This window comes from Oncorhynchus clarkii, unplaced genomic scaffold (assembly GCF_045791955.1).
Source record: "Oncorhynchus clarkii lewisi isolate Uvic-CL-2024 unplaced genomic scaffold, UVic_Ocla_1.0 unplaced_contig_10529_pilon_pilon, whole genome shotgun sequence".
NCBI classification, from domain to species: Eukaryota; Metazoa; Chordata; class Actinopteri; order Salmoniformes; family Salmonidae; genus Oncorhynchus; species Oncorhynchus clarkii.
Window position 1 is genome coordinate 57,501 of NW_027261119.1, and position 23,226 is coordinate 80,726.

At 48.4% G+C, this 23,226-nt stretch overlaps 1 protein-coding gene across 1 annotated transcript in view; it reads left to right on the forward strand.

Annotated features, from left to right (window-relative positions):
• Positions 1–23,019, forward strand: part of LOC139404937 (protein naked cuticle homolog 2-like) — a 23,841-nt gene extending 822 nt beyond the window's left edge. The window contains exons 2-7 of the mRNA XM_071147479.1: positions 6,081–6,220; positions 15,207–15,302; positions 15,747–15,900; positions 19,031–19,100; positions 19,297–19,415; positions 21,265–23,019. Of these exons, the coding sequence (XP_071003580.1) occupies positions 15,750–15,900; positions 19,031–19,100; positions 19,297–19,415; positions 21,265–21,920 (996 nt within the window). The 5' untranslated portion in view covers positions 6,081–6,220; positions 15,207–15,302; positions 15,747–15,749 and the 3' untranslated portion in view covers positions 21,921–23,019. The remainder of the gene's footprint in view (positions 1–6,080; positions 6,221–15,206; positions 15,303–15,746; positions 15,901–19,030; positions 19,101–19,296; positions 19,416–21,264) is intronic.
• The last annotated feature ends 207 nt before the right edge of the window (positions 23,020–23,226 follow it).

Here is a 23,226-nt window from a genome sequence, read left to right on the forward strand (position 1 = left end):
GACCCCAGGAAGACTAGCTGTCATCATGTCTGTTATGTCTCTGTGTTGTTGGGTTCAGGAAGACTAGCTGTCATCATGTCTGTTATGTCTCTGTGTTGTTGGGTTCATGACCCCAGGAAGACTAGCTGTCATCATGTCTGTTATCTCTCTGTGTTGTTGGATTCAGGAAGACTAGCTGTCATCATGTCTGTTATGTCTCTGTGTTGTTGGGTTCAGGACCCCAGGAAGACTAGCTGTCATCATGTCTGTTATGTCTCTGTGTTGTTGGGTTCATGACCCCAGGAAGACTAGCTGTCGTCATGTCTGTTATGTCTCTGTGTTGTTGGGTTCAGGACCCCAGGAAGACTAGCTGTCATCATGTCTGTTATGTCTCTGTGTTGTTGGGTTCAGGACCCCAGGAAGACTAGCTGTCATCATGTCTGTTATGTCTCTGTGTTGTTGGGTTCATGACCCCAGGAAGACTAGCTGTCATCATGTCTTTTACGTCTCTGTGTTGTTGGGTTCATGACCCCAGGAAGACTAGCTGTCATCATGTCTGTTATGTATCTGTGTTGTTGGGTTCATGACCCCAGGAAGACTAGCTGTCATCATGTCTGTTATGTCTCTGTGTTGTTGGGTTCATGACCCCAGGAAGACTAGCTGTCATCATGTCTGTTATGTCTCTGTGTTGTTGGGTTCATGACCCCAGGAAGACTAGCTGTCATCATGTCTGTTATGTCTCTGTGTTGTTGTGTTTAGGACCCCAGGAAGACTAGCTGTCATCATGTCTGTTATGTCTCTGTGTTGTTGGGTTCATGACCCCAGGAAGACTAGCTGTCATCATGTCTGTTATGTCTCTGTGTTGTTGGGTTCAGGACCTCAGGAAGACTAGCTGTCATCATGTCTGTTATGTCTCTGTGTTGTTGGGTTCAGGACCCCAGGAAGACTAGCTGTCATCATGTCTGTTATGTCTCTGTGTTGTTGTGTTTAGGACCCCAGGAAGACTAGCTGTCATCATGTCTGTTATGTCTCTGTGTTGTTGGGTTCAGGACCCCAGGAAGACTAGCTGTCATCATGTCTGTTATGTCTCTGTGTTGTTGGGTTCATGACCCCAGGAAGACTAGCTGTCATCATGTCTGTTATGTCTCTGTGTTGTTGGGTTCAGGACCCCAGGAAGACTAGCTGTCATCATGTCTGTTATGTCTCTGTGTTGTTGTGTTTAGGACCCCAGGAAGACTAGCTGTCATCATGTCTGTTATGTCTCTGTGTTGTTGGGTTCAGGACCCCAGGAAGACTAGCTGTCATCATGTCTGTTATGTCTCTGTGTTGTTGGGTTCATGACCCCAGGAAGACTAGCTGTCATCATGTCTGTTATGTCTCTGTGTTGTTGGGTTCAGGACCCCAGGAAGACTAGCTGTCATCATGTCTGTTACGTCTCTGTGTTGTTGGGTTCATGACCCCAGGAAGACTAGCTGTCATCATGTCTGTTATGTCTCTGTGTTGTTGGGTTCATGACCCCAGGAAGACTAGCTGTCATCATGTCTGTTATGTCTCTGTGTTGTTGGGTTCATGACCCCAGGAAGACTAGCTGTCATCATGTCTGTTATGTCTCTGTGTTGTTGTGTTTAGGACCCCAGGAAGACTAGCTGTCATCATGTCTGTTATGTCTCTGTGTTGTTGGGTTCAGGACCCCAGGAAGACTAGCTGTCATCATGTCTGTTATGTCTCTGTGTTGTTGGGTTCAGGACCCCAGGAAGACTAGCTGTCATCATGTCTGTTACGTCTCTGTGTTGTTGGGTTCAGGACCCCAGGAAGACTAGCTGTCATCATGTCTGTTATGTCTCTGTGTTGTTGGGTTCAGGACCCCAGGAAGACTAGCTGTCATCATGTCTGTTATGTCTCTGTGTTGTTGGGTTCAGGACCCCAGGAAGACTGGCTGTCATCATGTCTGTTATGTCTCTGTGTTGTTGGGTTCAGGACCCCAGGAAGACTAGCTGTCATCATGTCTGTTATGTCTCTGTGTTGTTGGGTTCAGGACCCCAGGAAGACTGGCTGTCATCATGTCTGTTATGTCTCTGTGTTGTTGGGTTCATGACCCCAGGAAGACTAGCTGTCATCATGTCTGTTATGTCTCTGTGTTGTTGGGTTCATGACCCCAGGAAGACTAGCTGTCATCATGTCTGTTATGTCTCTGTGTTGTTGGGTTCAGGAAGACTAGCTGTCATCATGTCTGTTACGTCTGTGTTGTTGGGTTCAGGAAGACTAGCTGTCATCATGTCTGTTACGTCTGTGTTGTTGGGTTCAGGAAGACTAGCTGTCGTCATGTCTGTTACATCTGTGTTGTTGGGTTCATGACCCCAGGAAGACTAGCTGTCATCATGTCTGTTATGTCTCTGTGTTGTTGGGTTCATGACCCCAGGAAGACTAGCTGTCATCATGTCTGTTATGTCTCTGTGTTGTTGGGTTCATGACCCCAGGAAGACTAGCTGTCATCATGTCTGTTATGTCTCTGTGTTGTTGTGTTTAGGACCCCAGGAAGACTAGCTGTCATCATGTCTGTTATGTCTCTGTGTTGTTGGGTTCAGGACCCCAGGAAGACTAGCTGTCATCATGTCTGCTATGTCTCTGTGTTGTTGGGTTCAGGACCCCAGGAAGACTAGCTGTCATCATGTCTGTTACGTCTCTGTGTTGTTGGGTTCATGACCCCAGGAAGACTAGCTGTCATCATGTCTGTTATGTCTCTGTGTTGTTGGGTTCATGACCCCAGGAAGACTAGCTGTCATCATGTCTGTTACGTCTCTGTGTTGTTGGGTTCATGACCCCAGGAAGACTAGCTGTCATCATGTCTGTTAAGTCTCTGTGTTGTTGGGTTCATGACCCCAGGAAGACTAGCTGTCATAATGTCTGTTATGTCTCTGTGTTGTTGGGTTCATGACCCCAGGAAGACTAGCTGTCATCATGGCTGTTATGTCTCTGTGTTGTTGGGTTCATGACCCCAGGAAGACTAGCTGTCATCATGTCTGTTATGTCTCTGTGTTGTTGTGTTTAGGACCCCAGGAAGACTAGCTGTCATCATGTCTGTTATGTCTCTGTGTTGTTGGGTTCAGGACCCCAGGAAGACTAGCTGTCATCATGTCTGTTATGTCTCTGTGTTGTTGGGTTCAGGACCCCAGGAAGACTAGCTGTCATCATGTCTGTTATGTCTCTGTGTTGTTGGGTTCATGACCCCAGGAAGACTAGCTGTCATCATGTCTGTTATGTCTCTGTGTTGTTGGGTTCAGGACCCCAGGAAGACTAGCTGTCATCATGTCTGTTATGTCTCTGTGTTGTTGGGTTCAGGACCCCAGGAAGACTAGCTGTCATCATGTCTGTTATGTCTCTGTGTTGTTGGGTTCATGACCCCAGGAAGACTAGCTGTCATCATGTCTGTTATGTCTCTGTGTTGTTGGGTTCAGGACCCCAGGAAGACTAGCTGTCATCATGTGTGTTATGTCTCTGTGTTGTTGGGTTCAGGACCCCAGGAAGACTAGCTGTCATCATGTCTGTTATGTCTCTGTGTTGTTGGGTTCAGGACCCCAGGAAGACTAGCTGTCATCATGTCTGTTATGTCTCTGTGTTGTTGGGTTCATGACCCCAGGAAGACTAGCTGTCATCATGTCTGTTATGTCTCTGTGTTGTTGGGTTCATGACCCCAGGAAGACTAGCTGTCATCATGTCTGTTATGTCTCTGTGTTGTTGGGTTCAGGAAGACTAGCTGTCATCATGTCTGTTACGTCTGTGTTGTTGGGTTCAGGAAGACTAGCTGTCATCATGTCTGTTACGTCTGTGTTGTTGGGTTCAGGAAGACTAGCTGTCGTCATGTCTGTTACATCTGTGTTGTTGGGTTCAGGAAGACTAGCTGTCATCATGTCTGTTATGTCTCTGTGTTGTTGGGTTCATGACCCCAGGAAGACTAGCTGTCATCATGTCTGTTACGTCTCTGTGTTGTTGGGTTCATGACCCCAGGAAGACTAGCTGTCATCATGTCTGTTATGTCTCTGTGTTGTTGGGTTCATGACCCCAGGAAGACTAGCTGTCATCATGTCTGTTATGTCTCTGTGTTGTTGGGTTCATGACCCCAGGAAGACTAGCTGTCATCATGTCTGTTATGTCTCTGTGTTGTTGGGTTCATGACCCCAGGAAGACTAGCTGTCATCATGTCTGTTATGTCTCTGTGTTGTTGTGTTTAGGACCCCAGGAAGACTAGCTGTCATCATGTCTGTTATGTCTCTGTGTTGTTGGGTTCAGGACCCCAGGAAGACTAGCTGTCATCATGTCTGCTATGTCTCTGTGTTGTTGGGTTCAGGACCCCAGGAAGACTAGCTGTCATCATGTCTGTTATGTCTCTGTGTTGTTGGGTTCAGGAAGACTAGCTGTCATCATGTCTGTTACGTCTGTGTTGTTGGGTTCAGGAAGACTAGCTGTCATCATGTCTGTTACGTCTGTGTTGTTGGGTTCAGGAAGACTAGCTGTCGTCATGTCTGTTACATCTGTGTTGTTGGGTTCAGGAAGACTAGCTGTCATCATGTCTGTTATGTCTCTGTGTTGTTGGGTTCATGACCCCAGGAAGACTAGCTGTCATCATGTCTGTTACGTCTCTGTGTTGTTGGGTTCATGACCCCAGGAAGACTAGCTGTCATCATGTCTGTTATGTCTCTGTGTTGTTGGGTTCATGACCCCAGGAAGACTAGCTGTCATCATGTCTGTTATGTCTCTGTGTTGTTGGGTTCATGACCCCAGGAAGACTAGCTGTCATCATGTCTGTTATGTCTCTGTGTTGTTGGGTTCATGACCCCAGGAAGACTAGCTGTCATCATGTCTGTTATGTCTCTGTGTTGTTGTGTTTAGGACCCCAGGAAGACTAGCTGTCATCATGTCTGTTATGTCTCTGTGTTGTTGGGTTCAGGACCCCAGGAAGACTAGCTGTCATCATGTCTGCTATGTCTCTGTGTTGTTGGGTTCAGGACCCCAGGAAGACTAGCTGTCATCATGTCTGTTACGTCTCTGTGTTGTTGGGTTCATGACCCCAGGAAGACTAGCTGTCATCATGTCTGTTATGTCTCTGTGTTGTTGGGTTCATGACCCCAGGAAGACTAGCTGTCATCATGTCTGTTACGTCTCTGTGTTGTTGGGTTCATGACCCCAGGAAGACTAGCTGTCATCATGTCTGTTAAGTCTCTGTGTTGTTGGGTTCATGACCCCAGGAAGACTAGCTGTCATCATTTCTGTTATCTCTCTGTGTTGTTGGGTTCATGACCCCAGGAAGACTAGCTGTCATCATGTCTGTTATGTCTCTGTGTTGTTGGGTTCATGACCCCAGGAAGACTAGCTGTCATCATGTCTGTTATGTCTCTGTGTTGTTGGGTTCATGACCCCAGGAAGACTAGCTGTCATCATGTCTGTTATGTCTCTGTGTTGTTGGGTTCATGACCCCAGGAAGACTAGCTGTCATCATGTCTGTTATGTCTCTGTGTTGTTGGGTTCAGGACCCCAGGAAGACTAGCTGTCATCATGTCTGTTATGTCTCTGTGTTGTTGGGTTCAGGACCCCAGGAAGACTAGCTGTCATCATGTCTGTTATGTCTCTGTGTTGTTGGGTTCAGGACCCCAGGAAGACTAGCTGTCATCATGTCTGTTATGTCTCTGTGTTGTTGGGTTCATGACCCCAGGAAGACTAGCTGTCATCATGTCTGTTATGTCTCTGTGTTGTTGGGTTCATGACCCCAGGAAGACTAGCTGTCATCATGTCTGTTATGTCTCTGTGTTGTTGGGTTCAGGAAGACTAGCTGTCATCATGTCTGTTACGTCTGTGTTGTTGGGTTCAGGAAGACTAGCTGTCATCATGTCTGTTACGTCTGTGTTGTTGGGTTCAGGAAGACTAGCTGTCGTCATGTCTGTTACATCTGTGTTGTTGGGTTCAGGAAGACTAGCTGTCATCATGTCTGTTATGTCTCTGTGTTGTTGGGTTCATGACCCCAGGAAGACTAGCTGTCGTCATGGTGTCAGCTAATGGGGATCTGAATAAAGATGAAGATTAAGATGTGTGTTGTTGTGTTGTGCCAGTGGATCTCCCTCCAGAGAAGGCTGCTGAGGGCTGTGACAGTTACCTGCAGTTCCCCCACACAGACCCAGGGCCAGACAGGCAGCTACTGAGAGGAGGGGACGCAGGCAAAGCCTCTGGGAAGAAACGCATCAGCCTGGATGTAAGTTAGACACTAGTCTTTTTTACATCTTCCTATGGATCTTATATGTTGAATGTAGTGTACACTACATGCTATGGATCTTATATGTTGAATGTAGTGTACACTATATGCTATGGATCTTCTATGTTGAATGTAGTGTACACTACATGCTATGGATCTTATATGTTGAATGTAGTGTACACTACATGCTATGGATCTTACATGTTGAATGTAGTGTACACTACATGCTATGGATCTTATATGAGGAATGTAGTGTACACTACATGCTATGGATCTTATATGTTGAATGTAGTGTACACTACATGCTATGGATCTTATATGTTGAATGTAGTGTACACTACATGCTATGGATATTATATGTTGAATGTAGTGTACACTATATGCTATGGATCTTCTATGTTGAATGTAGTGTACACTACATTCTATGGATCTTCTATGTTGAATGTAGTGTACACTACATGCTATGGATCTTATATGTTGAATGTAGTGTACACTACATGCTATGGATCTTATATGTTGAATGTAGTGTACACTACATGCTATGGATCTTACATGTTGAATGTAGTGTACACTACATGCTATGGATCTTATATGAGGAATGTAGTGTACACTACATGCCATGGATCTTATATGTTGAATGTAGTGTACACTACATGCTATGGATCTTATATGTTGAATGTAGTGTACACTACATGCTAGATGTAGTGTACACTACATGCTATGGATCTTATATGTTGAATGTAGTGTACACTACATGCTATGGATCTTATATGTTGAATGTAGTGTACACTACATGCTATGGATCTTATATGAGGAATGTAGTGTACACTACATGCTATGGATCTTATATGTTGAATGTAGTGTACACTACATGCTATGGATCTTATATGTTGAATGTAGTGTACACTACATGCTAGATGTAGTGTACACTACATGCTATGGATCTTATATGTTGAATGTAGTGTACACTACATGCTATGGATCTTACATGTTGAATGTAGTGTACACTACATTCTCTCTCTATGCCTGCAGCACAGCCTCTCTGCCCGCCTGTTGCTCCCAACGTGTATTTTCCCAGTTACAGTCCTGTTACCAGATACCTCTGAATCAAAGTTACTTCCAGAAAAGCTGTAACTGAGAATTGTGGTTAACGTCTTTTTCCTGGACCAGGAAGAAAGACATGATGTTATATTGTGGTGGTAGGGCATTCCTCCTCCCCCTTCCCTCTCTTCTCCAACTGCAGGTCGTCACGGCAGTTAAAGGGCTTTTGCTGAATGTGATTATTTGACTGGTTTTATATTCCTGCTTTGAAAAGCAGCCAGGAGGGGAGGGTGAGTGACTGTGGAAAAGCAGCCAGGAGGAGAGGGTGAGTGACTGTGGAAAAGCAGCCAGGAGGGGAGGGTGAGTGACTGTGGAAAAGCAGCCAGGAGGGGAGGGTGAGTGACTGTGGAAAAGCAGCCAGGAGGGGAGGGTGAGTGACTGTGGAAAAGCAGCCAGGAGGGGAGGGTGAGTGACTGTGGAAAAGCAGCCAGGAGGGGAGGGTGAGTGACTGTGGAAAAGCAGCCAGGAGGGGAGGGTGAGTGACTGTGGAAAAGCAGCCAGGAGGGGAGGGTGAGTGACTGTGGAAAAGCAGCCAGGAGGGGAGGGTGAGTGACTGTGGAAAAGCAGCCAGGAGGGGAGGGTGAGTGACTGTGGAAAAGCAGCCAGGAGGGGAGGGTGAGTGACTGTGGAAAAGCAGCCAGTAGGGGAGGGTGAGTGACTGTGGAAAAGCAGCCAGGAGGGGAGGGTGAGTGACTGTGGAAAAGCAGCCAGGAGGGGAGGGTGAGTGACTGTGGAAAAGCAGCCAGGAGGGGAGGGTGAGTGACTGTGGAAAAGCAGCCAGGAGGGGAGGGTGAGTGACTGTGGAAAAGCAGCCAGGAGGGGAGGGTGAGTGACTGTGGAAAAGCAGCCAGGAGGGGAGGGTGAGTGACTGTGGAAAAGCAGCCAGGAGGGGAGGGTGAGTGACTGTGGAAAAGCAGCCAGGAGGGGAGGGTGAGTGACTGTGGAAAAGCAGCCAGGAGGGGAGGGTGAGTGACTGTGGAAAAGCAGCCAGGAGGGGAGGGTGAGTGACTGTGGAAAAGCAGCCAGGAGGGGAGGGTGAGTGACTGTGGAAAAGCAGCCAGGAGGGGAGGGTGAGTGACTGTGGAAAAGCAGCCAGGAGGGGAGGGTGAGTGACTGTGGAAAAGCAGCCAGGAGGGGAGGGTGAGTGACTGTGGAAAAGCAGCCAGGAGGGGAGGGTGAGTGACTGTGGAAAAGCAGCCAGGAGGGGAGGGTGAGTGACTGTGGGAAAGCAGCCAGGAGGGGAGGGTGAGTGACTGTGGAAAAGCAGCCAGGAGGGGAGGGTGAGTGACTGTAGAAAAGCAGCCAGGAGGGGAGGGTGAGTGACTGTGGAAAAGCAGCCAGGAGGGGAGGGTGAGTGACTGTGGAAAAGCAGCCAGGAGGGGAGGGTGAGTGACTGTGGAAAAGCAGCCAGGAGGGGAGGGTGAGTGACTGTGGAAAAGCAGCCAGGAGGGGAGGGTGAGTGACTGTGGAAAAGCAGCCAGGAGGGGAGGGTGAGTGACTGTGGAAAAGCAGCCAGTAGGGGAGGGTGAGTGACTGTGGAAAATCAGCCAGGAGGGGAGGGTGGGTGACTGTGGAAAAGCAGCCAGCAGGGGAGGGTGAGTGACTGTGGAAAATCAGCCAGGAGGGGAGGGTGAGTGACTGTGGAAAAGCAGCCAGGAGGGGAGGGTGAGTGACTGTAGAAAAGCAGCCAGGAGGGGAGGGTGAGTGACTGTGGTAAAGCAGCCAGGAGGGGAGGGTGAGTGACTGTGGAAAAGCAGCCAGGAGGGGAGGGTGAGTGACTGTGGAAAAGCAGCCAGGAGGGGAGGGTGAGTGACTGTGGAAAAGCAGCCAGGAGGGGAGGGTGAGTGACTGTGGAAAAGCAGCCAGGAGGGGAGGGTGAGTGACTGTGGAAAAGCAGCCAGGAGGGGAGGGTGAGTGACTGTGGAAAAGCAGCCAGGAGGGGAGGGTGAGTGACTGTGGAAAAGCAGCCAGGAGGGGAGGGTGAGTGACTGTGGAAAAGCAGCCAGGAGGGGAGGGTGAGTGACTGTGGAAAAGCAGCCAGGAGGGGAGGGTGAGTGACTGTGGAAAAGCAGCCAGGAGGGGAGGGTGAGTGACTGTGGAAAAGCAGCCAGGAGGGGAGGGTGAGTGACTGTGGAAAATCAGCCAGGAGGGGAGGGTGAGTGACTGTGGAAAAGCAGCCAGCAGGGGAGGGTGAGTGACTGTGGAAAATCAGCCAGGAGGGGAGGGTGAGTGACTGTGGAAAAGCAGCCAGGAGGGGAGGGTGAGTGACTGTGGAAAAGCAGCCAGGAGGGGAGGGTGAGTGACTGTGGAAAAGCAGCCAGGAGGGGAGGGTGAGTGACTGTGGAAAAGCAGCCAGGAGGGGAGGGTGAGTGACTGTGGAAAAGCAGCCAGTAGGGGAGGGTGAGTGACTGTGGAAAATCAGCCAGGAGGGGAGGGTGAGTGACTGTGGAAAAGCAGCCAGCAGGGGAGGGTGAGTGACTGTGGAAAATCAGCCAGGAGGGGAGGGTGAGTGACTGTGGAAAAGCAGCCAGGAGGGGAGGGTGAGTGACTGTGGAAAAGCAGCCAGGAGGGGAGGGTGAGTGACTGTGGAAAAGCAGCCAGGAGGGGAGGGTGAGTGACTGTGGAAAAGCAGCCAGGAGGGGAGGGTGAGTGACTGTGGAAAAGCAGCCAGGAGGGGAGGGTGAGTGACTGTGGAAAAGCAGCCAGGAGGGGAGAGTGAGTGACTGTGGAAAAGCAGCCAGGAGGGGAGGGTGAGTGACTGTGGAAAAGCAGCCAAGAGGGGAGGGTGAGTGACTGTGGAAAAGCAGCCAGGAGGGGAGGGTGAGTGACTGTGGAAAAGCAGCCAGGAGGGGAGGGTGAGTGACTGTGGAAAAGCAGCCAGGAGGGGAGGGTGAGTGACTGTGGAAAAGCAGCCAGGAGGGGAGGGTGAGTGACTGTGGAAAAGCATCCAGGAGGAGGGGGTGAGTTACTGTGGAAAAGCAGCCAGGAGGGGAGGGTGAGTGACTGTGGAAAAGCAGCCAGCAGGGGAGGGTGAGTGACTGTGGAAAAGCAGCCAGGAGGGGAGGGTGAGTGACTGTAGAAAAGAAGCCAGGAGGGGAGGGTGAGTAACTGTGGAAAAGCAGCCAGGAGGGGAGGGTGAGTGACTGTGAAAAAGCAACCAGGACGGGAGGGTGAGTGACTGTGGAAAAGCAGCCAGGAGGGGAGGGTGAGTGACTGTAGAAAAGCAGCCAGGAGGGGAGGGTGAGTGACTGTGGAAAAGCAAACAGGAGGGGAGGGTGAGTGACTGTGGAAAAGCAGCCAGGAGGGGAGAGTGAGTGACTGTGGAAAAGCAGCCAGGAGGGGAGGGTGGGTGACTGTGGAAAAGCAGCCAGGAGGTGAGGGTGAGTGACTGTAGAAAAGCAGCCAGGAGGGGAGGGTGAGTGACTGTGGAAAAGCAGCCAGGAAGGGAGAGTGAGTGACTGTGGAAAAGCAGCCAGGAGGGGAGGGTGAGTGACTGTAGAAAAGCAGCCAGGAGGGGAGAGTGAGTGACTGTGGAAAAGCAGCCAGGAGGGGAGGGTGAGTGACTGTGGAAAAGCAGCCAGGAGGGGAGGGTGAGTGACTGTGGAAAAGCAGTCAGTAGTGGAGAGTGAGTGACTGTGGAAAAGCAGTCAGTAGTGGAGAGTGAGTGACTGTGGAAAAGCAGTCAGTAGTGGAGAGTGAGTGACTGTGGAAAAGCAGTCAGTAGTGGAGAGTGAGTGACTGTGGAAAAGCAGTCAGTAGTGGAGAGTGACTGACTGTGGAAAAGCAGTCAGTAGTGGAGAGTGAGTGACTGTGGAAAAGCAGTCAGTAGTGGAGAGTGAGTGACTGTGGAAAAGCAGTCAGTAGTGGAGAGTGAGTGACTGTGGAAAAGCAGTCAGTAGTGGAGAGTGAGTGACTGTGGAAAAGCAGTCAGTAGTGGAGAGTGAGTGACTGTGGAAAAGCAGTCAGTAGTGGAGAGTGAGTGACTGTGGAAAAGCAGTCAGTAGTGGAGAGTGAGTGACTGTGGAAAAGCAGTCAGTAGTGGAGAGTGAGTGACTGTGGAAAAGCAGTCAGTAGTGGAGAGTGAGTGACTGTGGAAAAGCAGTCAGTAGTGGAGAGTGAGTGACTGTGGAAAAGCAGTCAGTAGTGGAGAGTGAGTGACTGTGGAAAAGCAGTCAGTAGTGGAGAGTGAGTGACTGTGGAAAAGCAGTCAGTAGTGGAGAGTGAGTGACTGTGGAAAAGCAGTCAGTAGTGGAGAGTGAGTGACTGTGGAAAAGCAGTCAGTAGTGGAGAGTGAGTGACTGTGGAAAAGCAGTCAGTAGTGGAGAGTGAGTGACTGTGGAAAAGCAGCCAGGAGGGGAGAGTGAGTGACTGTGGAAAAGCAGCCAGGAGGGGAGGGTGGGTGACTGTGGAAAAGCAGCCAGGAGGTGAGGGTGAGTGACTGTAGAAAAGCAGCCAGGAGGGGAGGGTGAGTGACTGTGGAAAAGCAGCCAGGAAGGGAGAGTGAGTGACTGTGGAAAAGCAGCCAGGAGGGGAGGGTGAGTGACTGTAGAAAAGCAGCCAGGAGGGGAGAGTGAGTGACTGTGGAAAAGCAGCCAGGAGGGGAGGGTGAGTGACTGTGGAAAAGCAGCCAGGAGGGGAGGGTGAGTGACTGTGGAAAAGCAGTCAGTAGTGGAGAGTGAGTGACTGTGGAAAAGCAGTCAGTAGTGGAGAGTGAGTGACTGTGGAAAAGCAGTCAGTAGTGGAGAGTGAGTGACTGTGGAAAAGCAGTCAGTAGTGGAGAGTGAGTGACTGTGGAAAAGCAGTCAGTAGTGGAGAGTGAGTGACTGTGGAAAAGCAGTCAGTAGTGGAGAGTGAGTGACTGTGGAAAAGCAGTCAGTAGTGGAGAGTGAGTGACTGTGGAAAAGCAGTCAGTAGTGGAGAGTGAGTGACTGTGGAAAAGCAGTCAGTAGTGGAGAGTGAGTGACTGTGGAAAAGCAGTCAGTAGTGGAGAGTGAGTGACTGTGGAAAAGCAGTCAGTAGTGGAGAGTGAGTGACTGTGGAAAAGCAGTCAGTAGTGGAGAGTGAGTGACTGTGGAAAAGCAGTCAGTAGTGGAGAGTGAGTGACTGTGGAAAAGCAGTCAGTAGTGGAGAGTGAGTGACTGTGGAAAAGCAGTCAGTAGTGGAGAGTGAGTGACTGTGGAAAAGCAGTCAGTAGTGGAGAGTGAGTGACTGTGGAAAAGCAGTCAGTAGTGGAGAGTGAGTGACTGTGGAAAAGCAGTCAGTAGTGGAGAGTGAGTGACTGTGGAAAAGCAGTCAGTAGTGGAGAGTGAGTGACTGTGGAAAAGCAGTCAGTAGTGGAGAGTGAGTGACTGTGGAAAAGCAGTCAGTAGTGGAGAGTGAGTGACTGTGGAAAAGCAGTCAGTAGTGGAGAGTGAGTGACTGTGGAAAAGCACTGTGGAAAAGCAGTCAGTAGTGGAGAGTGAGTGACTGTGGAAAAGCAGTCAGTAGTGGAGAGTGAGTGACTGTGGAAAAGCAGTCAGTAGTGGAGAGTGAGTGACTGTGGAAAAGCAGTCAGTAGTGGAGAGTGAGTGACTGTGGAAAAGCAGTCAGTAGTGGAGAGTGAGTGACTGTGGAAAAGCAGTCAGTAGTGGAGAGTGAGTGACTGTGGAAAAGCAGTCAGTAGTGGAGAGTGAGTGACTGTGGAAAAGCAGTCAGTAGTGGAGAGTGAGTGACTGTGGAAAAGCAGTCAGTAGTGGAGAGTGAGTGACTGTGGAAAAGCAGCCAGGAGGGGAGGGTGAGTGACTGTGGAAAAGCAGTCAGTAGTGGAGAGTGAGTGACTGTGGAAAAGCAGTCAGTAGTGGAGAGTGAGTGACTGTGGAAAAGCAGTCAGTAGTGGAGAGTGAGTGACTGTGGAAAAGCAGTCAGTAGTGGAGAGTGAGTGACTGTGGAAAAGCAGTCAGTAGTGGAGAGTGAGTGACTGTGGAAAAGCAGTCAGTAGTGGAGAGTGAGTGACTGTGGAAAAGCAGTCAGTAGTGGAGAGTGAGTGACTGTGGAAAAGCAGTCAGTAGTGGAGAGTGAGTGACTGTGGAAAAGCAGTCAGTAGTGGAGAGTGAGTGACTGTGGAAAAGCAGTCAGTAGTGGAGAGTGAGTGACTGTGGAAAAGCAGTCAGTAGTGGAGAGTGAGTGACTGTGGAAAAGCAGTCAGTAGTGGAGAGTGAGTGACTGTGGAAAAGCAGTCAGTAGTGGAGAGTGAGTGACTGTGGAAAAGCAGCCAGTAGTGGAGAGTGAGTGACTGTGGAAAAGCAGTCAGTAGTGGAGAGTGAGTGACTGTGGAAAAGCAGTCAGTAGTGGAGAGTGAGTGACTGTGGAAAAGCAGTCAGTAGTGGAGAGTGAGTGACTGTGGAAAAGCAGTCAGTAGTGGAGAGTGAGTGACTGTGGAAAAGCAGTCAGTAGTGGAGAGTGAGTGACTGTGGAAAAGCAGTCAGTAGTGGAGAGTGAGTGACTGTGGAAAAGCAGTCAGTAGTGGAGAGTGAGTGACTGTGGAAAAGCAGTCAGTAGTGGAGAGTGAGTGACTGTGGAAAAGCAGTCAGTAGTGGAGAGTGAGTGACTGTGGAAAAGCAGTCAGTAGTGGAGAGTGAGTGACTGTGGAAAAGCAGTCAGTAGTGGAGAGTGAGTGACTGTGGAAAAGCAGTCAGTAGTGGAGAGTGAGTGACTGTGGAAAAGCAGTCAGTAGTGGAGAGTGAGTGACTGTGGAAAAGCAGTCAGTAGTGGAGAGTGAGTGACTGTGGAAAAGCAGTCAGTAGTGGAGAGTGAGTGACTGTGGAAAAGCAGTCAGTAGTGGAGAGTGAGTGACTGTGGAAAAGCAGTCAGTAGTGGAGAGTGAGTGACTGTGGAAAAGCAGTCAGTAGTGGAGAGAGAGTGACTGTGGAAAAGCAGTCAGTAGTGGAGAGTGAGTGACTGTGGAAAAGCAGTCAGTAGTGGAGAGAGAGTGACTGTGGAAAAGCAGTCAGTAGTGGAGAGTGAGTGACTGTGGAAAAGCAGTCAGTAGTGGAGAGTGAGTGACTGTGGAAAAGCAGTCAGTAGTGGAGAGTGTGACTGTGGAAAAGCAGTCAGTAGTGGAGAGAGAGTGACTGTGGAAAAGCAGTCAGTAGTGGAGAGTGAGTGACTGTGGAAAAGCAGTCAGTAGTGGAGAGTGAGTGACTGTGGAAAAGCAGTCAGTAGTGGAGAGTGAGTGACTGTGGAAAAGCAGTCAGTAGTGGAGAGTGAGTGACTGTGGAAAAGCAGTCAGTAGTGGAGAGTGAGTGACTGTGGAAAAGCAGTCAGTAGTGGAGAGTGAGTGACTGTGGAAAAGCAGTCAGTAGTGGAGAGTGAGTGACTGTGGAAAAGCAGTCAGTAGTGGAGAGTGAGTGACTGTGGAAAAGCAGTCAGTAGTGGAGAGTGAGTGACTGTGGAAAAGCAGTCAGTAGTGGAGAGTGAGTGACTGTAGAAAAGCAGTCAGTAGTGGAGAGTGAGTGACTGTGGAAAAGCAGTCAGTAGTGGAGAGTGAGTGACTGTGGAAAAGCAGTCAGTAGTGGAGAGTGAGTGACTGTGTGGAGAGAATAAATGCTGCAGGAGGAAAGGAAAGGTTTGACTCTGCTGCCCTCTGCTGGTTGTCAAAGTCACTGTGTTTGTGTTTCTAGGCAGAGGATCACCTAGGATTCGTCCCAAATAGCACCCTATTCTCTATATAGTGCACACATTTTGACCAGGACCCATAGGGGTGTATTTTTGTTATTAAGTAAGTAAGCCTTGTCCCAGTCAGAACGGCCTTGTAACGTGAAGCAGTCTGATGTATAAATACACTTCCTGGACAGGATGCTGTCTTTGTCATTAACAAGGAGTATTCCTTGTGTCTCCATGCCGACAGGACCTAGAGTGTGACGTATCAGTGGAGGAAGATAATCGTCAGGAATGGATCTTCACCCTCTATGATTTTGACAACAGTGGCAAAGTTACTAAAGAGGTGAGGCTTCTTTTTATTTATTCAACCCTTATTTTACCAGGTCAGTTGACTGAGAACATTCTCCTTTACAGCAACCACCTGGGGAATAGTTACGGGGGGGGGGGGGTGAATGAGCCAATTGGAAGCTAGGGATGATTAGGCCGTGATGGTATGAGGGCCAGATGTCAGGACACCGGGGTTAACACCATATGTCCGCATCCCAAATAGCACTCTCTTCCCGACATAGTGCACTACTTTTGACTACAGCCCAATAGATCCTGGTCCAAGTTAGTACCCTATATAAGGAACAGTGGAGCCTGTACCTCTGTCCTTACTGAGAAGGTTATAATGTGTTATAACATGTGTAATAATAAGCTGTGTTTGTCCACTCCTCCTCCTCCTCCTCCTCCTCCTCCTCCTCCTCCTCCTCCTCCTCCTCCTCCTCCTCCTCCTCCTCCCCCCCAGGACATGTCCAGTCTGATGCACACCATCTATGATGTGGTGGATGCCTCGGTCAATCACTCGTCCTGCCACAGTAAGAGGAAGACCCTACGGGTCAAACTGACCGTCGCACCAGAGCCCAGTGTTCGCAGGAGAGACCACATCTCCACTGGACCAGGTAAGAGACATGGAGGGAGGGATATATATATGTTGAGAGAGAGAGAGAACCTGACACCCTCAGCAAACAGGGGGACAAACACCTACCTGGAGGTGACAGCATTCCCTCCCCCATGTACCCCCCCTAGGCACAACTACAACAACATAACCAACAAAAACGTGTCACAACTCCTGCAGCTCTGTCACACGCTGGGTATGTATATAATCAATGGTAGGCTTCGAGGGGACTCCTACGGTAGGTACACCTATAGCTCATCTCTTAGCAGTAGTACCGTAGACTACTTTATCACTGACCTCAACCCAGAGTCTCTCAGAGCGTTCACAGTCAGCCCACTGACACCCCTATCAGACCACAGCAAAATCACAGTCTACTTGAACAGAGCAATATTCAATCATGAGGCATCAAAGCCAAAGGAACTGAATAATATTAAGAAAGGCTATAGAGGGCCTCCCGAGTGGCGCAGTGGTCTAAGGCTAGAGATTCTGGGCTCGAGCCCAGAATCGGTCGCAGCCGGCAGCGACCGGGAGGCCCATGGGGCGGCGCACAATTGGCCCAGCGTCGTCCGGGTTAGGGGAGGGTTTGACCGGCAGGGATGTCCTTGTCTCATCTCATCTCGCACTAGCGACTCCTGTGGCGGGTCGGGCGCAGTGCAAGCTGACACGGTCGTCAGGTGTACGGTGTTTCCTCCAACACATTGGTGCGGCTGGCTTCCGGGTTGGATGGGCATTGTGTCAAGAAGCAGTGCGGCTTGGTTGGGTTGTGTTTTGGAGGACACATGGCTCTCGACCTTCGCCTCTCCCGCCTCTCCCGAGTCCGTACGGGAGTTGCAGCGATGACTGTAACTACCAATTTGATACGAAATTGGAGAGAAAAAAGGGGTGAAAATACAAACAAAAAAATATTTAAAAAAAAGAAAGATGGAGGAAAGGAGAGTAGTGTGGAAACCTACTAAAAAACAATTAGGCAACAACAAATTCAATCCCTTTTACACAACTTCATGGACAAAATGTTTCACTGTAATAGTGAAGGTTTAAACTCTAAACAGTATATTTGACCTCTCAGCTTCTCTTTTCAAATCTCAACATTTCAAACAGAAAACTGAAGAAAATGAACAACAATGACAAAGGGTTTAATGAAAAATGCTAAATCCTAAGAAAGAAATTGCGAAACCTATCCAACCAAAAACATAGAGACCCAGAAAACCTGAGCCTTGACTATGGTGAATCACGAAAAACAATACAGACATACTCTACCTGGGCCCTGACAGTAAATCTCAGTAAGACAAAAATAATGGTGTTCCAAAAAAGGTCCAGTCGCCAGGACCACAAATACAAATTCCATATAGACACCGTTGCCCGAGAGCACACAAAAAACTATACATACCTTGGCCTAAACATCCGCACCACAGGTAACTTCCACAAAGCTGTGAACGATCTGAGACACAAGGCAAGAAGGGCATTCTATGCCATCAAAAGGAACATAACATTTGACATACCAATTAGGATCTGGCTAAAACTACTTAAATCAGTTATAGAACCTATTGCCCTTTATGGTTGTGAGGTCTGGGGTCTGCTCACCAACCAAGAATTCACAAAATGGGACAAACACCAAATTGAGACTCTGCATGCAGAATTCTGCTAAAATATCCTCTGTGTACAACGTAAAACACCAAATAATGCATGCAGAGCAGAATTAGGCCAATACCCGCTAATTATCAAAATCCAGAAAAGAGCCGTTAAATTCTATAACCACCTAAAAGGAAGCGATTCCCAATCCTTCCATAACAAAGCCATCACCTACAGAGAGATGAACCTGGAGAAGAGTCCCCTCAGCAAGCTGGTCCTGGGGCTCTGTTCACAAACACAAACACACCCCACAGAGCCCCAGGACAGCAACACAATTAGACACAACGAGATGATGAGAAAACTAAAAGATCATTACTTGACACATTGGAAAGAATAAAAAAAACAGAGCAAACTAGAATGCTATTTGGCCCTAAACAGAGAGTACACAGTGGCAGAATACCTGACCACTGTGACTGACCCTAAACAGAGAGTACACAGTGGCAGAATACCTGACCACTGTGACTGACCCTAAACAGAGAGTACACAGTGGCAGAATACCTGACCACTGTGACTGACCCTAAACAGAGAGTACACAGTGGCAGAATACCTGACCACTAAGACTGACCCTAAACAGAGAGAACACAGTGGCAGAATACCTGACCACTGTGACTGACCCTAAACAGAGAGTACACAGTGGCAGAATACTTGACCACTGTGACTGACCCTAAACAGAGAGTACACAGTGGCAGAATACCTGACCACTGTGACTGACCCTAAACAGAGAGTACACAGTGGCAGAATACCTGACCACTGTGACTGACCCAAACTTAAGGAAAGCTTTGACTATGTACAGACTCAGTGAGTATAGACTTGCTATTGAGAAAGGCCGCCATAGGCAGACCTGGCTCTCAAGAGAAGACAGGCTATGTGCTCACTGCCCACAAAATGAGGTGGAAACTGCACATATTTCCCTCAGATTACACAGACCCACACAGAATTTGAAAACAAACCCAATTTTGATAAACTCCCATATCTACTGGGTGAAATTCCACAGTGTGCCATCACAGCAGCAAGATTTGTGATCTGTTGCCACAAGAAAAGGGCAACCAGTGAAGAACAAACACCATTGTAAATACAACCCATATTTATGTTGATTTATTTTCCCTTTTGTACATATTATGACATTTGTAATGTCTTTAATATTTTGGAACTTCTGTGAGTGTTAATGTTTACTGTTCATTTGAATTGTTTATTTTAAGAGGGAGGGAGGGAGGGAGGGAGGGAGGGAGGGAGGGAGGGAGGGAAGGAGGGGAGGGAGGGAGGGAGGGAGGGAGGGAGGGAAGGAGGGGAGGGAGGGAGGGGAGGAGGGGAGGGAGGGAAGGAGGGGAGGGAGGGAGGGAGGGAGGGAGGGAGGGAGGGAGGGAGGGAGGGAGAGATCTATGTGAACTTTATCACTCTCTCTATACAGTCTCTCTGTATACAGCTAGTTGTTTGTACAGGGCTGTTTTTGTTTATGTTGTAGTTGTTTATGTAGTTTATGTTTATATGTTGTTGTCTCTCATCAGACCGGGAGTCAGGACGCCTTCACCTGGAGGAGGGACGATCAGCAGACAGACGGCTTTCTTCTCACATCAGGTCAACACACACACACACACACACACACACACACACACACGCACACGCGCACACACACACACACACACACACACACACACACACACACACACACACACACACACACACACACACACAGACACACACACACACACAGACACAGACACATACAATCCTACCACACACACCCTAACAGACATCTGTCCTCCTACACCAGGCCAGCCCTCCCAGGTCAGAGCAGTGAGGGACAGCATTACTGTGTGGATGAGAACACTGAGAGGAGGAATCACTATCTGGACCTAGCTGGTATAGAGAACTACACCTCCAGGTTTGAAGGTTGGTACCACTCAGATTATCTCTCTCCCTGTACTAACAATTACAATGTGTTGGAGCCAGATGGCCAACTAAACCTCATGAGAATAATGTGGCCTTGTAGTGAACTTGTCTATTATACAACATACACTGCCTTGAGGATTCACACGCCTTGACTTTTTTCCACATTTTGTTGAGTTGGATTAAAATAGATTTAATTGTGATTTTTTCGTCAACAATTTACCGAAAATACTCTGTAATGTCAAAGTGTAAGAACAATTTGAACATTTGTATAACATTTTTAAAAAACATGAAAAAAGATATACAAATATATCTTAGTTTAGATGGGTATTCAACCCCCTGAGCTATGAGTCTTTCTGGGTAGATTTCTACACCTGGATTGAGCAACATTTGTCCACTCTTCTTTTCAAAATACTCTAAGCTCTGTCAAATTGGTTCTTGATCATTTCCAGACAACCATTTTTAGGTCTTGCCATAGATTTTCAAACTGTCCAAACTGATTTTCAAACAGTCCAAGTCCAAACTGTAACTCTACCACTAAGGAACATTCACTGTCGTCTTGGTAATTCTAGTGTAGATTTGACCTTGTGTTGTAGGTTATTGTCCTGCTGCAAGGTGAATTAATCTCCCAGTGTCTGGTGGAAACTGAACCAGGTTTTTCTCTTGGATTTTGCCTGTGCTTAGCTCCACTCCGTTTTCTTTTTTATCCTGAAAAACTCCCCAGTCCTTAACGATTACAGTCATACCCATAACATGATGCTGCCGCCACTATTCCTGAAAATATGTCAAGTGATACTCAGTAATGTTGCATTGGACTTGCTTCAAACATAACACTTTGTATTCAGGACAAAAAGTGAATTGCTTTTTCACATTTTTTCACAGTTTTACTTTAGTGCCTTGTTGCAAACAAAATGCATGTTCTGGAATATTTTATATACTCTACAGGCTTCCTTCTTTTCACTGTCATTTAGGTTAGTATTGTGGAGTAACTACAATGTTGTTGATCCATCCTCAGTTTTCACCTATCACAGCCATTAAACTCTGTAACTGTTTTAAAATCAGAATTGGCCTCATGGTGAAATTCCTCTCTGGCAACTGAGTTAGGAAGGACACCTGTATTTTTATAGTGACTGGGTGTATTGATGCACAATCCAAAGTGTAATAACTTCACCATGCTCAAAGGAATATTCAATGTCATCTTTTTTTATTTTGACCCATCTACCAATAGGTGCAAAAGCTACCTGGTCTTTGTGGTTGAAGCTGTGTTTGAAATCCACTGCTTGACTGAGGGACCTTGCAGATAATTGTACAGTATGTGTGGGGTACAGAGATGAGGTAGTCATTAAAACATCATGTTAAACGCTGTTATTACACACAGAGTGAGTCCATAGAACTTATTATGGGATTCTCTCTCTTTCTCTGTCATCTCTCTCTTTCTCTGTCATATCTCTCTTTCTTTCTCTGTCATCTCTCTCGCTCTCGCTCTCACTCTCTCTCTCTCTCTCTCTCTCTCTCTCTGTGATGTCCCTGTCCCTGTCTCTCGCTCTCTGCAATCTCTTTCTCTGTCATCTCTCTCGCTCTCGGTCTCACTCTCTCTCTCTCTCTTTCTCTGTGATGTCCCTGTCTCTCGCTCTCTGCAATCTCTCTCTCTCTCTCTCGCTCACTGTATTCTCTCTCTCTCTCTTTCTGTGATCTCTCTCTCTCTCGCTCACTGTAATCTCTCTCTCTCTCTTTCTGTGATCTCTCTCGTTCTCTGTAATCTCTCTCTCCGTCTATCTCTCTTTCTCGCTCTGTCTCTCTCTCTCTTTTTTTCTCTCTCTATTCTCTCTCTCTCTCTCTCTCCCTCCTCCAGGATCCACCCCTCCCCCGCCCCCCCAGGAGACCCATGTGCGGGCCTCTCAGTCCCAGAACCGCTCCCGTTCCCAGGAGCCCGAGGCCCACGCCGCCCACGCCCATGAGCGCCGCTCGCAGGTCATCAGTGAGAACTACACCCCTCTAGAAGCCCGGGGTCGGGGCGCGTCACACTTCCTGAAGTCCCCCAGAGGAACATCTAAAGGATCCGGCGTCGGAGGGACCCCTGGGGGACTTGAAAGGGCCAAGTCCAGTAAATACCACGCTGGGGGTCATTACCCTCCTCAGCCTCCTCCTCTCCAGACCCTGCTGCATACAGGGACCTCCTCATCTGGGGGTCACGGAGGTCAGGATGTGTACCACCTCCCCTCCTCCAGCCACCACCAGCACCCTCTGCAGCACAGCCACAGCAAACGGCTCCGGGCCAAAGCCAGGGAGGGTCAGGGCCTGTCCCCGTCCAAAACGCCCCTGTCACCTCACTCCAATCCCCAGCATCAGCATCAGGCTCCCCCTCCTCCTTGTCTGGAGAGGGAGCAGGGGTCTGGGCTGCCTGGCAGCCCTGGGTCCTTTGTGTTGCCTCTGGTGCAGCGTCACGAGCACCGACACCACCACGAACACCACCATCACCACCACTACCACCACCACCACCAGACATGACCCAATAGGACGCCAGTCACAGTAACAGTCAGAGACTGAGAGACCTTTAAAGGACCGACTGACCACACCCGTCTGTCTGAAGAAGGACTCAACCTCCTCACCCAATGGGAATGTCTCCGCTTCTGTCCTGAGGCTGCCCAATCTGAGATGGCACCCTATTCCCTATATAGTGCACCACTTTTGACCAGAGCCCTATTGGTTAGCCCTAACTCTAACCCTGTAGACGTTTGCCAAATGTAGTGCACTATATAACAAGGTGCCATTCAGACAGCCCAGGATCTGAACCCTCCTCCATTTTGTGCCAGGCAGGCTGCCAGAGCCAGACAGTTTCCCTGAGATATCCTGGGATCAGACACACTGATGGAAACTGGAGTGTGGCTGACTTGACTGCTGTGGTTATTCCATTGTAAAGGGTTGCTGAAGACACGGTGGTGCAGTTTTGTAAGACGTTTTCTATGGCACAGTTCTGAATCTGAATCAAATGAGTTTAAACGTCCTGCTGGACCAAGCTACTCCTCTCTACGCGTGGACCTTCACAAAGGGAGAACAGATACAGTACAGCTCTATGTGGACAGAGGTCAGAGGTCATCATTTCCTCCTTGGTGTTGACCCATATATTTTCTTGTCCCCAGAAGCTAGGTACTGTCTCCTTTGTCCCAAATGACACACTATTCAATTTTATAGTATACAACCTTTGACCAGGGCTCATAGCACTCTAGTCTAAAGTAGTGCACTATTTAGGGAATAGCGTGACATTTGGGACACTGCCTCTCCGTGTGTCTTGTGTGTACGAGAGCTTTCCTCCCAACGGTGTATCTCAGGTGTTAGGTGCTGCTCCTTAGCTGTTCTCTCTACTACTTCCTCATTGGAACCGGAACCCTGCTGTTGGGGTTCCAGAACCAGAGGAATAATATCAAATCACCACTGACAGTTTTAATGCAAGAATTATCTAGCTATGTAAGCATTCACATCTATATATGTATACACATTTTACTGTAATAATACTGTATTTATATGCATGTTATTTCATCATGAATTATAATAATGCATATATGTCTTTTGTCGTTGATGTATTTTAATAAACATTATATATACTGTATATTGATATTGTTACGTTTCCTAGCCCTGTTATGTCCCAGAATGCTTCATGGTTGTTTGTACCATGCGTCAAAGAATGGTGCTCTGCTGCCACAGTGTGGTTAGAGACAGCAGAATAGAATGTCCAGGGAACGGACAAGGCCACTAGAGGACACCTGTTGCTGTCTGGAGGGATGGTGTATTCTGGAACTGTCTGCATTGTGATTGT